Below are 14,998 nucleotides of genomic sequence, written 5' to 3'. Positions count from 1 at the left end.
AGGGATGGAGGGAAGGGAAACAATTTTCAAGGTTTCTGGAAATTGTTATTTTCCTATTAATGGTTATTTTTGTTAGCAAGGAGAGTTTTGGAAATAGTTATGAAATTTTTCTAAAACCAAATGACCAAACACTAAGCACATTTGAATTATATTTTGTGAAATATATTAAAGTTAAATTGACTTCTTCTTTCCAATAAGAAGTTTCATTTTGGTTATAGTGATCCGAGACTGACTTTTCTGGGCTAAAGAAAGGACAAAGGAACCACCAGCTATAAAATACATTAAGATTACTAGAAAATACAGCCATAAAAGCAAAGCCCACTAAAATGTTATGTTTGTATGGCACCGTTAATCCTTTATGATATACTTATATCTATTTAATCATTTTTGTAAATTTTCCCATTAAACTATATTTCATGGTTTATGTAGAGTCTGTGAGCATTTAGTGTGGAAAGAGCATTAGACTTTTTAAATCAGTCATGTTCTTTCCAGAGAGGTGGCACATTCAAATAAGGATAAATAATAAATAGGAAAGGGACACTTTAAAAAGCTCTGAGCAAGGTATAGGTGAACCGCAAGGGAGAGTGCAGTAAAACTGGGACTTGGAATCATGCAGCTATGAGTAACCTTATCAACTATGAATAATGAAAGGGAAAAGGGAAGGAAGAAGCTGGTAGAAACTAAGAGGTAGTTTTGTACAGAAAAACATTGTGTGTGGAACAGTGATCTTTAATGAGAGATGTAACCAGCTCAAGTTGCCCCTCAAGGAAGGAGCCTAGGGAATAAGTACCTCGGTCTCCCTCTCCTCTTTCCCTCTCATTTTATGTTAGAGCTCTCTGTTTGGAACCAACTAGAAGCCAGGAGCATGGGAGCCCTTTGATGCAGTTGATACTGTTCTCATTGAGAAAAGAACTGGAAAAAGAAGGGTGGAAGGTGGATCTGGAGTAGGAAATAAAAGATATCTGGTATACTCCACCCCCTTTTTTTCTGTCATCTTCCACTCTTGCCCTTCATCTGGGTGAAAAATGCGTGTACCTAGTGCAGAGACTACATAAATCCCCATCAACTACTGTGTGGTGTATCATCCTTCTGTGATAGCAATTCAATTTGCAATCTAGAACTAAAATGTTGGCCACCACCAGTATTCTTCAAATAAAATACCAGGGGAGGGAGATAGGGAGAAGAGATGCAATTAAGGAAATGTAAATTTAAATTATAGCTAATACTAGCTTCTGTAGATGGTTATAAGGCCTAGGTCAGTAATTATAGCTGCCTCCTTCCACTCAGCCTTCTGTATTTACCTCACTGCCTGGCATTACCTTGACTGGTAAGGTCCTTTTCCAATTGAAGTGACCCAGATCTTCATTCCTGCAAGATCTGAGTCCTTGGTGGTCTTGTCTTCACTGGATTGTTGATGTTCTTCCTTGACCAGGATCATTGGAAAGGAAGTATTAAGAAATGCCCCCACTGAATTTCCTGAGTTCCAAACATTATTCTTATCTTTATTTTGTAGCAGAAACTCAGGTCTTCCTGATCATTGGGTGTCATTATCTTAGGCAATGTAGTGACTTCCTGTCTACCTATTGGTTTAAGGATATAAAGAACCTTAAGTTTACTGGAGTTAATCTCCACTTTCAATGAATCAGAAAATGACCATGTTTCCTGGTGGAAGAATTATTCCCTTGGACATGAGGACCTTCCAATCACCAAGTCTAAGGTGTTGGGGACAGGAAGCAAGAATTATTCAGGTAGGTTATTTGGTGTAAACATGTAGTGGGCCACCCTAAGGTTTCTGGATCTGTGCGTCCTCTGTAGCAATGATGGCCTCATATACTTGGCTTCTGGGGTCAGCCATATCTTATGGGCAGAACTCCACCCTCTCAGGGTTTTCTTTCTCTTAGCTTGCACTCTAGCTGAGCCTTCAGCAGATCATTCCATAATTCTGTCAAGCTGCTTTCTTCTATGAAGAGACAACTGATATGACTTGTGAATTCTAAGGATTGAGCCCATAGTCTCATTTCTTTTGCTACAAAACGGTTTGGAGATCATTTATACAGGTTATCTATCAGGCATACCATAGTGCTAGCAGAAACACTGAAACCAAAGAAGGCATATTATATATGCCTATCTTTGTGAGTCCAAAGAGTACCCCCTTATGATGAGGGGGAATCATCGATGCAATTATCTTGCCTCTGTGTACAGCCAGCTGAGCCTTCCTGCCCCATTGGGCAATGATGCCTTTTTTGGGGGGGTTAGCATTAAGCCTGGTTTTTGACAGGTTAGCCTTCTTCCGTGCTGGTAAGCCAGGTCACTTTGGCTAGAGGAAGAGAATGCTGAGCTGTGAATTGTCTCCGTCTGCACCATTCTGACCCTTATGTTTAAGTGCCCATTAAACAAACATTGGGATGGCTGATGAAAGATACCATGTGATGTTTACAGTTAAATCTTTTTTTTTTTTTAGAGTTTATTTATTTTGAGAGAGAAGTGTGGGGATGGGAGGGGAAGAGAGAGAGGGAGAGAGAGAGAATCCCGAGCAGGCTCCACACTGCCAGGGCTGAGCCTGATGTGGAGCTGAGTCTTATGAACCATGAGATCATGACCTGAGCCAAAACCAAGAGTCGGATGCTTAACCGACCGAGCCACCCAGGAGTCCCTGTGGTCAGATTTTCTTACTCACTTTGTTATGTAGACTACCCTCTATGAATAGCCTCTTATGAGGTTTAATGCAATAGACTTATCTTCACACTTCACGCCTTTTACAAGAGGTCCATCTGTACATTTCTGTCCAGATTTCCTGGCTATCAATTTCCAATTTTGGTTTTTGGAAGTTTCTGGTCACCTAGCCAACTTTTTAGCACCTACTCACTAGTTAGTGTAGATCTATGTCTCAGACATTTCTTATACATGAAGTTTAACACTACACTCAAAAGTTCTGCCCATGTGGAGAATTCTCTTTTATCACTGTATTTTTAAGTTCCTTGTGAATAAAATTGTTTAGCTGGCTGGTGCTGTACTTACAGATCTCTCCACAGTTAACTGGCTTTAGGGAACTCCCCATGAACCCTGCTGTTGTTGAGGGAAAAGAAATGAAGCATTACGTTCATATACCATGGAGGTCTGAATCACCTACCATTGCAATTTGTTTGTATCTTCAAGACTGTTGTGGGGTTGTTCTTATATATACAATTTAATAATGGATTGCTGATGTGAACAGCTGATTTTATGACTTGCTGTCCCAGATAACATCCAGTTCAGAGAGCAATTACTAGAATCTGCAAAGAGAGTTGTCTGGGGAGGAGCTATGGCCTTCAATTGGTCCTGGACAGCCTTAGATGACTAAACGAGTGGGTATCAGAAAAATAAATACCCTGAGTTCTCCATCCTTTTTCCCACTGAACTCTTTCTAGAGCTACCCAGTGGTCAATCTCAAATGAAAACCAGAGAACAAAGAGCCTATAGAGGTGGCTCATTCAGGACAGAGCAGGGTGAGAGGGTAGAGAGTTATTCTGGAAGGGCAGATAAGAGCTGTTTGTTACAGGCCTGGAGTTTGAATCTTGGTTGTTCCTTTGAATTGCAACAAAACAGAGATTCTCTGATTTGTATTTCTGTCCTCAGTTCTTAGCACAGTTCCTGCCTGCTGTAAAATAGGTGCTCAGTAAATAATTAAGTAGCGTAATCCCAACAGCTCCTGTGTGGTTTTGAGCAAGTCATTTATATTCTTGCTTGTCATTTTCATTATCTTTAAAGTAAAAGTACCAGTATCTGTTCTGTTTCACTCATGAGGATGTTGTAAAGGTCAAAAGAAACGAAGACATTACCATATGGGTGCTTTGTAAACTGTTTTAGGTTCATAGCAGAATCGAGAAGAAAGTATAGAGATTTTTCACATAACCTCTGCCTCCACACATGCGTAGCCTCCCTTATTATCAGCATCCCCCACAAGGTCAGTACCTTTATTACAGCTGATGTGACCTACTGACCCATCATAATCACCCAAAGCCCATAGTATGCAGTTCACTCTTGGTATTTTATGTACATTCTATGAGTTTGGACAAATGTGTGATAACATATCTATCAATGTAGTACCATATAGAGTATTTTCACTGCCCTGGCAACCACTAATCTTTTGACTGTCTCCAAAGTTTTGCCTTTTCCACACTGTCATAGAGTTGGAGTCATGAAGCAGATAGCCTTTTCAGATTGACTTCTTTCACTTAGTAACATGCATTTAAGATTCTTCATGTCTTTTCACTGGTTATTGCTTCTATTTTCATGATCTGTTTTTCTGTTCTTTCGCCTTATCACACTGTCTTGATTACTGTAGCTATATTAGTAAGTCTTGAAGTCATGTAATGTGAGTCCTCCAACTTTGTTCCATTCCTTCAATGTTGTGTTGGCTATTCTAGGTCCTTTGCCTTACCATATAAACTTCAGAATCACAAAATACCCATAAAATAACTTGCTTGGATTTTTATTGGGGTGGCATTGAATTGATAGGTCACATTGGGAAGAACTGACATCTTGACATTAATGCATCTTCAATCCATAAACATAGAATATCTCTCCATTTAGTTTTTCTTTGATTTTCTTTTATCATTCTTGTGCATTTTTTATATAGACCTTGTACATGTTTTGTTAGATTTACAATTATTTCATTTTGGGGGTGGTGCCAGTAAATAGTATTGTGATTTTAAATTCAAACTCCTCTTATTCATTGCTGGTATAGAAGAAGTAATTATCTTTTGTACATTAGCCTTGTTGTATCACCTTGCTATAATTGCTTATTAGTTCTTGGACCTTTTTTGTTGATTCTTTTGGATTTTCTATGTGAACAATCATGTCATTTGCCAACAAGACAGTTTTATTTCTTTCTTTCCAATATGTGTATGCCTTTTATTTCCTTTTCTTGTCTTATTGGATTAACTAAGACCCAAGTAACTTTCTACAGGACACAAAGCTATGAAGTAGCCATGACCATTTGATGCCAAGACACTGATTCTTTAATCCTGAAACTAGCTTGCAGTGCTCCTTTCCTTAAATCTCACTCCTCCCCCTTATTTACAGCTTCTTAAGATGATATTTTATCATTTTTATTTATATTACATTAACTTCTGTTTCATGTGCATTGAGTTTATATATTTCTTTGCATATAATTTTCATCTGTTGTTTGTTGTCATTTATACTTCCTTTTGCCATCTTCATTCTGCTTTTTGGTAGGTTGCTCCTTTCCTCTTGGTTTGGTTGTATTTTTATCAGAGCTCTTCCAAAATTCTTTCAGCATGGGATTAGAATTTGGAATTTAACTTTTACCTGCAATTGTTGTTCACTTTTACCTTCTTATCAATGAAACATGTAGACCATAAACTATAAGAATGTTTTTATTCATCATGGTTCATCTTGCTTCACCCAATGCACAATGAGGTCTGACTGTGCTCATGCTAGACTTTGCAGCCATTAATCCAACAAAAAAAGTTTTATTTTAGTGGGATAGCACATGCTTTTTTCAATGTAGGTGAAATCTGGCAGGCAGCCTGTTTTTCCAGCTTTACCTTGTTTGCTGATGATAATTCCTAAATTGTGACAAGTTCATTTTTCCCTCCTGATAGTTCTCATCTTGTGGCTTGAATGATTTGTTTTCCGAGTATTAAAATGATATATAATAAGTGCAAATAAAATCCTGGACACCCATAAGAGATAAAAAGAAAAAGAACCCTCACAGATTATCCACAGCGGTCCTATCTCCCAAGGACAACCGTGATTATCAATTTTGTAAATATTCTTCCAAATATGTTTGCACTTAGGCTATCAGAGAATTATAATAATATTTATTTTAACAAAAGACTGGCCTTGCTTATATATATGTATATATCATATATATATATATTTTTTTTACCTCAACATTGTGTTTTGGACATTTTTACATGTGGAAATAGACATTCATCATCCCAACCACTCTGCATAATATTTCGCTGCAGACATAAGATGTTTTTATATGATTTATATCCTACTAAAGGATAACTAAGTCCTTTTTTCTTTCCTCATTTTTCTTCTCCTTACTTCCTTGTTCTTCTCCACTTCCCTCTTTTTATTCTTTTCCTCCATCATTCATATCTTCCTCTTCCTTCTGTTTCTCTTCCTCTTCTTCCCTCCTCATGTCACACGTCTTTCTTCCTCTTTTTCTCCCCCTTACACCCTCCTCCTTTTTTTGATCTTCCTTCTCTTTTGATCTTCTTCTTTGCTTAAATTTAAAGGGTTCTGCAATAAGTCTACTTGGTTTCTTCATTTTGATTTTTTAGTACTTTTTTCCCCTTTTTGTTTCTTCCCCAATATACTTAAGTTGGGATTATAGTCTCTCCTCTGCTTTTATAACTTTGGCCCATGATATTCTTTCTCCTTCAGGTCTGATTAGTCTGCGCTTTCCTTTGATTTTATTTCCATTAATAACTAAGATGAGAGATGTTAAGAACCTTGCTGACGATTACACAGTAATTCTTGTCAGAGCAAAGCAAGGAATTGGTTCTCCTGGGCTCTAGACCTAAGGTCTTTCCTCTAGATTGAGTTGCCTCATCATGGCTGAGGTTAGAAATAGCCTCAGATTTACTGTATAAGTCACACAAGGAAGCAAGCAAGCAAACAATGACAACAGTAAACAAAAATAAAAGGGAGAGAAGAGCACTCACTAACTTAATCAGGGGGACTTGAATTTAGTGTTTCTTCTGCTCAGTGACTTAGTACTAGGTGAATTAAAAATAAGCTCCTTGTGAATGTTTGCCTACTTATGTTTGTTCCAAAATTATTAAAAATGTATGGCTGTTAGCCTACCCAACAGTGTCATTTGAAACCTAAGTTTATAGAGCTAAAAGGAAGCATAATAAACACAGTCGATAATATCTGTACTTAGAGGTAAGAGAATCATGCCTGATATATTAATTTAATTTCTTTTTCAGAATTAGAGGAGTTTGTGTACAGACTCTGTGCATAATATCAGGTAGTCAAAATTTGGTCTTTTATTCTTTTCCCTAAATCCTCACAAGTAAATAAAGAAATTATAAATATTTGATTAGGTAAACCAAGCTGGAAGATGAAGACAAGTGGTCTTAATAAGTGTCTCCCGGCAATAACTTTTTGCAAAGCCAAGGTCTCTTCCTCTATGGCTTTTCTCATGACCACTTCTGTTTCTTCTTTGTCAATTGTTGCTTTCTGTTCTCAGGCATTTCTTATCCAACTTACCTATATTAGTTGGTTGTCCAATTTAAGATGTATCAACTGTTAAATTAATTAAATAAGGAGGCCATTGGACTAAGGTCGCTCTAGTGCCTTAGCAGCCTATGTAATCAAACCAAAATCTAAGCCTGTAAATGTCTTAAAGTTATGAAATCAAAACCTAAAGACAATTGGTCACAAAAAGCCAACGGGGCTTTAAGTGATAGTCAGTCAACACTTTTCTTGCATTGCTTTTGCCTTGTCTCTGTAAGTCCTCCCTGAGCTCCCGTCGGTGGAGCACTCCTAACCACGTTCGGTTTGACACTGCCCAATTTGGATCAATTTTCGCTCAAATAAATTCTTTAAGTTTTTAATTTACCTCAGTTTATCTTTTAACACTGTAAAGTAAAAAGACCACATTTGAAGAGCAGGTGGAATTCTTTTTATGCTGCTGAGATTTACCTGTAAAACAAAGGGAGATTGAATACTTATCCCAACATTGCTTCAAGTGTTTAAAAGTATTTTTTGAGAGGTTGGCTTGGGTGGCTCGGTTGGTTGAGCATCTAACTTCGGCTCAGGTCATGATCTCCCAGTCCATGGGTTCGATACCCTGTGCTGACACCTCAGAGCCTAGAGCCTGCTTCAGATTTTGTGTCTCCCTCTCTCTCTGCCCCTCCCCTGCTCTCACTCTGTCTCCCTCTGTTTCAAAAATAAATAAACTTTAAAAAAATAATAAAAAAGAGTTTTTTGAGAGAAGGGGGTATTCTCCTAATGAATTGCCTTCAGAACCTATTTCAGACAAGAAATGGTCCCCTCCCTACCCTCCCATAAATTTGGAGCAGTAAAACAGTTACTAAAGTAGTCCACTTTATTTCCTTTGCATCCTTGCATAAATTCGCCAGCATTTCTGTATTTTAGTTTCTTCAGCTCTAAAATGATGATAATAGTCCTAATTCACAGAACTCTTCCGAAGGAATTAAATATCTCAAGTGCTTAAAGCAGGGCCTGGCCCATGATAAATACTATATGCCTTTGCTGTGTGTGTTCTTACCACTGTCACCGCTCCTGCTGCTAGTACAAAAGTAACACCCCCACTCCCCACCCCTTCCATGTTCTTCCATTTAAGAACACGGTGGCTCCAAATGACATTTGGCTGTGTCTACAAAAACATTCCCCAAAGATGAAAATTTGCCACTAATGACACGTTGAAAAGATGTAAATTGCAAGATCTAAAGTCAATTCTGACAGAGCGGTCCCCAAAGTGTTTTGAGCAATGAAGCGGCATTAGGACAAATCTAAAACCTCCCCCCCCACCCCCATGATGGCTCAGAAGGCAGCCCTTCTTGGCCGGGTGTTTGATGAACGTTTTTTAAAAAGTCAGTCATATACTTTGCATCTCGTTTCTCCAATATGAATGAATACACATCTTGAAGATAGAAGTTGCATTTTCCACTTCTGCGCACTTCCCATAGCACCCAGCACACGGCTCAATAAATATGTTGATTAGCTGTTGAGGTAAAGTTGAGGGGAGGAGAATTAGGAATAAAATATTCTCCAGTTAATTGCAAATTGCATCCCTACTTAAAAGTAAATTTGCATTTTATTATCTTTTTCTACCGTTTCTGGAAAATGCTTGAGTTGGCGTTTGGCATTTGGTTTCATACAACTTTGCAAATTTTATGGAAATCTAAATTCTTTCAAAGGGTTTGCTGTAGGCTTTTCTGTTTTTATTATTGTTTCAAAATGGAAAGAGGTGTTAGTGCAAAGGAGCCTGTTCCAATCACATTTCATGAGATGTTAAGAGAATCATTGAAATTTAGAGCTGATAGGGAACGCATTGTTACAGTTTAATCACTCAACAGACACTACCTGGAATACAGTGGAAACCCAATAAGTCATTGAAAAATAAATGAATCACCTAGTGTGTTGTCTTCATTTAACAATTGAAGAAACTGAGGCGCAGATAACCTGCTCAGATACCATAGGAGGGATTACCGTAAACGTTCTTTGGTGTCTTTGTGCTTGAAATGAGGATTTCACATTTACACTGTAGCATGGAAAAAGACTTTACATTTGGTCTTTGAAAAACTTCCTTTATTTTAAACTATGCAAATGGATCAGATTCTTAGGTTAAGTTCTGTCGCATATTAGGAAGGCAATAGTAAGAATTGTTCATACAAAACAAAAGGATTTTTTAAGGGGAAACCAAAGTAAAACGTCTCTTATGTGGTTCCTTCAACGCCTGTAGTGTCCATTCATTTCCTTTCTCCCTCTTGTAAGTTTTCATTGTTGTTATAAATGATTAGGAGTTCTTAGCCACCATGAAAGTCTTTCTGTTGGAACCATTTGTCTTTCTCAATACATAACACATCCCCTACTCCTTTCTGGGTAACTCTCAGACTTTCAAGAAATGTAGCTTATTTTGGTGGTTGCGCTTCTGTTATTTTACAGGATGGAAAAACAGAGTCGAGTTCATGTACCTGTTTGAAGGGACCGAAACTATCAAAAATAGGGACAATTGCCTGGATGGTAACCCTCAGTGACGCCCTCCACAATTTCATCGATGGCCTGGCGATTGGGGCTTCCTGCACCTTGTCTCTTCTTCAGGGACTCAGTACTTCTATAGCAATTCTGTGTGAAGAATTTCCTCATGAGTTAGGTAAGGGGCTCTGACCATACCGTAAAAGTCAGTTACTTCTCATTCAGTGGAATGAGACATTTTATTTTATTTTTTTAACATTTATTTATTTTTGAGAGAGAGACAGAGACAGAGAGATAAAGAGACAGAGCACAAACAGGGGAGGGGCAGAGAGAGGGGGAGACACAGAATCAGAAGCAAGCTCCAGGCTCTGCACTGTCAGCACAGAGCCTGACGTGGGGCTTGAACTCATAGACCGTGAGATCATGACCTGAGCCGAAGTTGGACGCTTTACTGACTGAGCCACCCAGGAACCCCTGAAGGGAGACATTTTAGGTGACACACTTAAAAACCCCACTGATGCATCTAAATGAAGGAGCTCTTGTTGGACAATAATGCTTATCGTCTCTCATCCAAAAATAGCAAAAACTATTTATTTGGTATTTTCTTCTTTTTCCAGGGGACTTTGTGATCCTACTCAGTGCAGGAATGAGCACTCGGCAAGCCTTGTTATTCAATTTCCTTTCTGCATGTTCCTGCTATGTTGGGCTGGCTTTTGGTATTTTGGTGGGCAACAATTTTGCTCCAAATGTTATATTTGCCCTAGCTGGAGGCATGTTCCTCTATATTTCTCTGGCAGATATGGTAAGAAATTTTAAAATTTTATCTCATCTTAATTTAACGTTTAGAAATAAACACCTGGATTGTGAGCTAAGGGCAACCTTCTGCCTTCCACAGTGTGGAAATTCTGTCATCCTTTAAAACATTCCTGGCTAACAGATAACTCTTCTTGTATTCATAAGAACTTGAAAGGGATTCTCATTGATCCTTTGATCTATGATTTTACTGATAAAAGATGAAATGATTTACTTTTGCTGAAGTAGAGATATTTTCCCAGGTTTTTTCCCTTGTACTTTATAATAGTATATAGTATATAGTGTGTCCCCATGGGAACTTCTCCCCCTCTTTTGTGAGAATGTCACATATTTTTTGTTTAAAATGTGTTTTATTTATTTTTGAGAGAGACAAAGACAGAGTGCAAGCTGGGGAGGGGCACTGAGAGAGAGGGAGACACAGAATCTGAAGCAGGCTCCAGGCTCTGAGCTGTCAGCACAGAGCCTGAGGCGGGGCTCAAGCCCATGAACCATGAGATTATGACCTGAGTGGAAGTCAGACAATTAACCCACTGAGCCACCCAGGGGCCCCAGGATGTCACATTTGGAAGGGAATGATTTGTTACAGTAAATAGCATTTTATTATTTCGAAGTTCTAAACAGCGGGTGCCTTTCGGATTAAACTAAAACTGGTAAATTGAAATTAGGCAACATTTACATTGGGCGGTATATATTTATATCTGTGATTGTCCATGCTGTGTCTGTGTCTTTATTTATGTGTGTGTGTGTGTGTGTGTGTGTGTGTGTGTGTGTGTGTGTGTAAGAGAGAGACTATCAATGGTCCTGTGCCCTGTGCATTTTCAAATGAATCATGGACAGCTTTCTAGAAAATGAAACTATGCTACATATATGCAAATCGAGGAGCATTTCCTTTGTGTTTGGAACTGAATATGTATTACACACATCATTTAATTAATTTAGTTTCTTTCATCTGCATTCTTAGCTCTGCATGACAACCATCCAGCTCTGTTCACTGTTCCGTGCAGGCCCTTATCAGAGCCGGAATGTCATCCCGCAGAATCATCACTGCATTTATATTGTTCTTCACACAGTTCATGTCTCATACTGTATTTGCGGTAGGCCATCACTTCTCTGGTCTCTGTTAGGAGAACAGAATCTATCAGAATCATTCCGTTCAGGGAAAGGGTACTCATATGTGATGCTATATGTCCTACAACGATTTGCTTTTCTCAGCATGGTTTCACAGCTTTCACTCATTTTATCCTGGTAACAACTTTCTTAAGTCAGGCACATGGATTGATTGGATTCTGGAGGCCTCTTGGATGCTTTGGTACATTGTACAGTGGTACAATGCACCATGGTGTGTGTGTGTAGGTGTGTATGCGTGTGTGTGTGTGTGTGTGTGTGTAGCAAGTCATTTTGGAATACTTTTTGAAAAGCTGCCATTTACAGATCTTTTGGAGCCTTTCCAGTAGAGTTTATCTGCTGAGAAAGGGTAGATTTAAAGAACAGAACTTGGAATTTTAATTGCATTCACTGTAACGAGATTGATACAGCCTTCAATCCTAGAAGAGTACATAATTTATTTGAAAGCCTTATGATTTGTGAGGGGTAGGGCAAGCAGAAGGACCCAAATTAAAGAGAGCAGGAATTAAATGTATAGCGATTTCTAAAAATTTACTTAATCAGCTACTATTGATTGATATTTCTGTGCCTGGCCTGGAATTTGCAAGGTGCTGTGGACATTGGAGTGAGCAAAGAGAGGCACACTCCTGCCTCTGTGGGGCATTCTGTCTCTAAAGAGAAGAAACCAGAAAGTCAATGAAGAAAATCACACACATGACTAAATAATTACCAATTTAAAAAAATCTGTGAACTAAGGGGAAAAGCAGTATATACGGTGAGAGATGAAGTTAGGGGAATCTAGTGTAAGCTAGGAGGTGCTGAGGGAAACCTCACTAGAAAGTATGATTTAAAGCTGGAGCCTGAAGGATGTAGCTCATTGAAAAATTAGAGAGGGAAGAGGTCAGATAGTGGTTTGGGTGGGTGTGAAGATTTTGAGGATAGAAAAAGGGTGGATGCATTTGAAAGAAAGGTGTGAATGGAGCGCAGAGAGTAAGGGGGAAGAGAGATAGTCAGGCGGACAGACAAAGAGAGAACAGAGGCATAAAATGAGGTAAATCCTATCCCACCAATTAACTCACTTGGGGGGCACTACTTCCATACTTCTATTCATGTTGATGCCTGATAAGACTAGATATTCCTTTTATGCTATCTATGCTATGCTATTTCTATATGCTATGCTAAATAAGACATTTAAATATCTGAATTAAATCATCACTACCCAGCCTTCCCCCCTCCAAAATCTCTAGGCGACTGTTTTATGTTTTACCACCAGATGGCGACAGTTATCTAACAATGCATCTTTCTTTTAGTTTCCAGAGATGAACGATATGCTGAGAGAAAAGGTAACTGGAAGAAAAACCGATTTTACTTACTTCATGATTCAGAATGCTGGAATGTTAACTGGATTTACAGCCATTCTTCTCATTACTTTGTATGCAGGAGAAATTGAATTGGAGTAATAGGAAATAAAAGATGCTGTTGTCAACGAAGGCATTTAATAAATAAAAACATCTCCAAAGGGATTTTTAAAGCTGATCCTATTTAGTTAAAAGATAATTTTGTTTTCAACTGTAGGTCAGGAAAGCTGATTATTGTTTTCAGATCTGTGAAATAGGCCATTATTTGTTGTTCAGGATGCTTCAAAGGGATTTCAGTTCCAGTCTGAAAAGGCAGGTATACGAGATCTTTGGTCAATACCCACTTCTTCATGTTTCATGCATTTGACAATCATTTAGACATGAAGACCCAGAGAGAACTGCAAGCTAGGTTGTATAAGCCTTTAAACCTCCGGGGCAGGCTCAAAAGCTCAAGCGGTTTCAGAGTGGTTTTCTTTCAGTTAATTTGTTCTAGTGCTTTCACGGGCAAGTACATTAAAATGTGGAAGAGAATTGACATGCGTGCAACACAGATCTAAATGATTCCAAGGCCTTAATGAACCCAGGAAAGAAAGGTTGCTCATAGCTTTTGTTCTGTTCATATCTCAGCTAGGGACGGGTAGGCTCGTTTTAAAAATTATCCTAAAATAATATTAGTTATGCAATTGGTAAAGTTTTGTTAGCCCCACTAAGTTCAGACTTTATCTGACATCTCATCTCTATGTGGAAGCTTTCCCTGCTCCCACACAAATGCAGAATTGCTTTTTTTAAAGGGCTCATTGTAATTGCACCACAACCCAGGACAGAAAGCGTAGGTCTGGGAATCACTCAGCTACAGCGCATCATGTATTTGCATTGTGAAGAAAAAGACTATGTTGGTTTATAGAAAGAAATTGAATGTAAGTTTAAGCAATTTACTTTTAAAATTCAACATAATTGTTTAGCAGAGGGTATTTTAAATAAATGCAAAACAATGGCCGGGCTGCTGTACGTCAAGGAATGATGAACTAGAAAACACACATTCCTTCTGGGCGATTGGAAGCAATCATAACATTTTTCTTTTGTGTTCAGTCCACATTTTCCCTCTATGGCATACCATGAGAAAAAGTCCCACATACCGTGGTTATTTTTGTACCTCTTGTAGGTGAGAGGGGTTGTTTGCTCATTTAGCAGATGGAGAAAGTTGGTCTGCAATTGAACATCCTAACCCCAATTCACACTCCCAAGTCACTTCAGGAAAGATGACTGACAGTGAAGAAAGTGATTGATAAAAGCCAACAATGATCTCAGGAATTAACATTTTCCCACAAACCATACGACGGTATCAGCTAGCAATAATGCAGAGTAGATGAATATTTAACATATATGTTAATGTAGATTTCTGTTTATAACTGACAATTTAAAAAAGTTTGTTTGACCAAATAGTAAACACCTTTGAAGCCATGCATTGTGTCATTTGTTATTCATTTTAATATATATATTTTTTGAGTGACTTCCCTGTACCTGGTATTGTGGGGGAGAGAGAGAAATAGGAAACTGGTGATGTGTTTATTGCAAAGATATGCAGCAAATAAATACTGTAAAGATTAATCAGTAAACATAGCATCTATTTTTATCATTTAATCTGTTCATATTCAGTCTTAAGAAATAATCGTTACCTTTTTAAAGCACAGACGGTTTGGGTTAAGAAGCTATTTACAACATGATATTAAACCAGACAGTTTAACAAACTCTCATTTGGTGTAGATCATTGTGTATGTGGGCTATCTGGGTGCTTAATATTACACTCTCTGTGTGTTGATCTTTTGGCCTTGTTACTCAACTATGAGGAGAACAGAGGCAATAAGGCAGGAAGGGCCCAAAAAGCAAAAAGAAAATTGCTACTTACTTGAGGTTGTGGTTGTAGGTAGAAGGTAGGATATATAGAAAGCCCATGAGTAAATTTCAATCCTAGATAACAATTCAAAAAAATCAGTTAACATCTCTTATACTGAAGCATTCATTGTACTCATTGAATACTC

At 38.2% G+C, this 14,998-nt stretch overlaps 1 protein-coding gene across 3 annotated transcripts in view; it reads left to right on the top strand.

The window, feature by feature from the left end:
• SLC39A8 (solute carrier family 39 member 8) overlaps window positions 1–14,713 on the top strand; it is a 74,933-nt gene extending 60,220 nt beyond the window's left edge. For all 3 annotated transcript variants that reach the window (XM_077755749.1, XM_077755747.1, XM_077755748.1), the window contains exons 7-9: window positions 9,655–9,862; window positions 10,302–10,486; window positions 12,912–14,713. In XM_077755749.1, coding sequence (XP_077611875.1) covers window positions 9,655–9,862; window positions 10,302–10,486; window positions 12,912–13,061 — 543 coding nt within the window. In that variant the 3' untranslated portion in view covers window positions 13,062–14,713. The remainder of the gene's footprint in view (window positions 1–9,654; window positions 9,863–10,301; window positions 10,487–12,911) is intronic.
• Window positions 14,714–14,998: the final 285 nt, after the last annotated feature.

The sequence above is a fragment of the Crocuta crocuta genome, unplaced genomic scaffold, assembly GCF_008692635.1.
Source record: "Crocuta crocuta isolate KB4526 unplaced genomic scaffold, BGI_CrCroc_1.0 scaffold92, whole genome shotgun sequence".
NCBI classification, from domain to species: domain Eukaryota; kingdom Metazoa; phylum Chordata; class Mammalia; order Carnivora; family Hyaenidae; genus Crocuta; species Crocuta crocuta.
The sequence above is the reverse complement of the archived record's forward strand: the minus strand, read 5'-3'. Positions and strand labels throughout refer to the sequence as shown.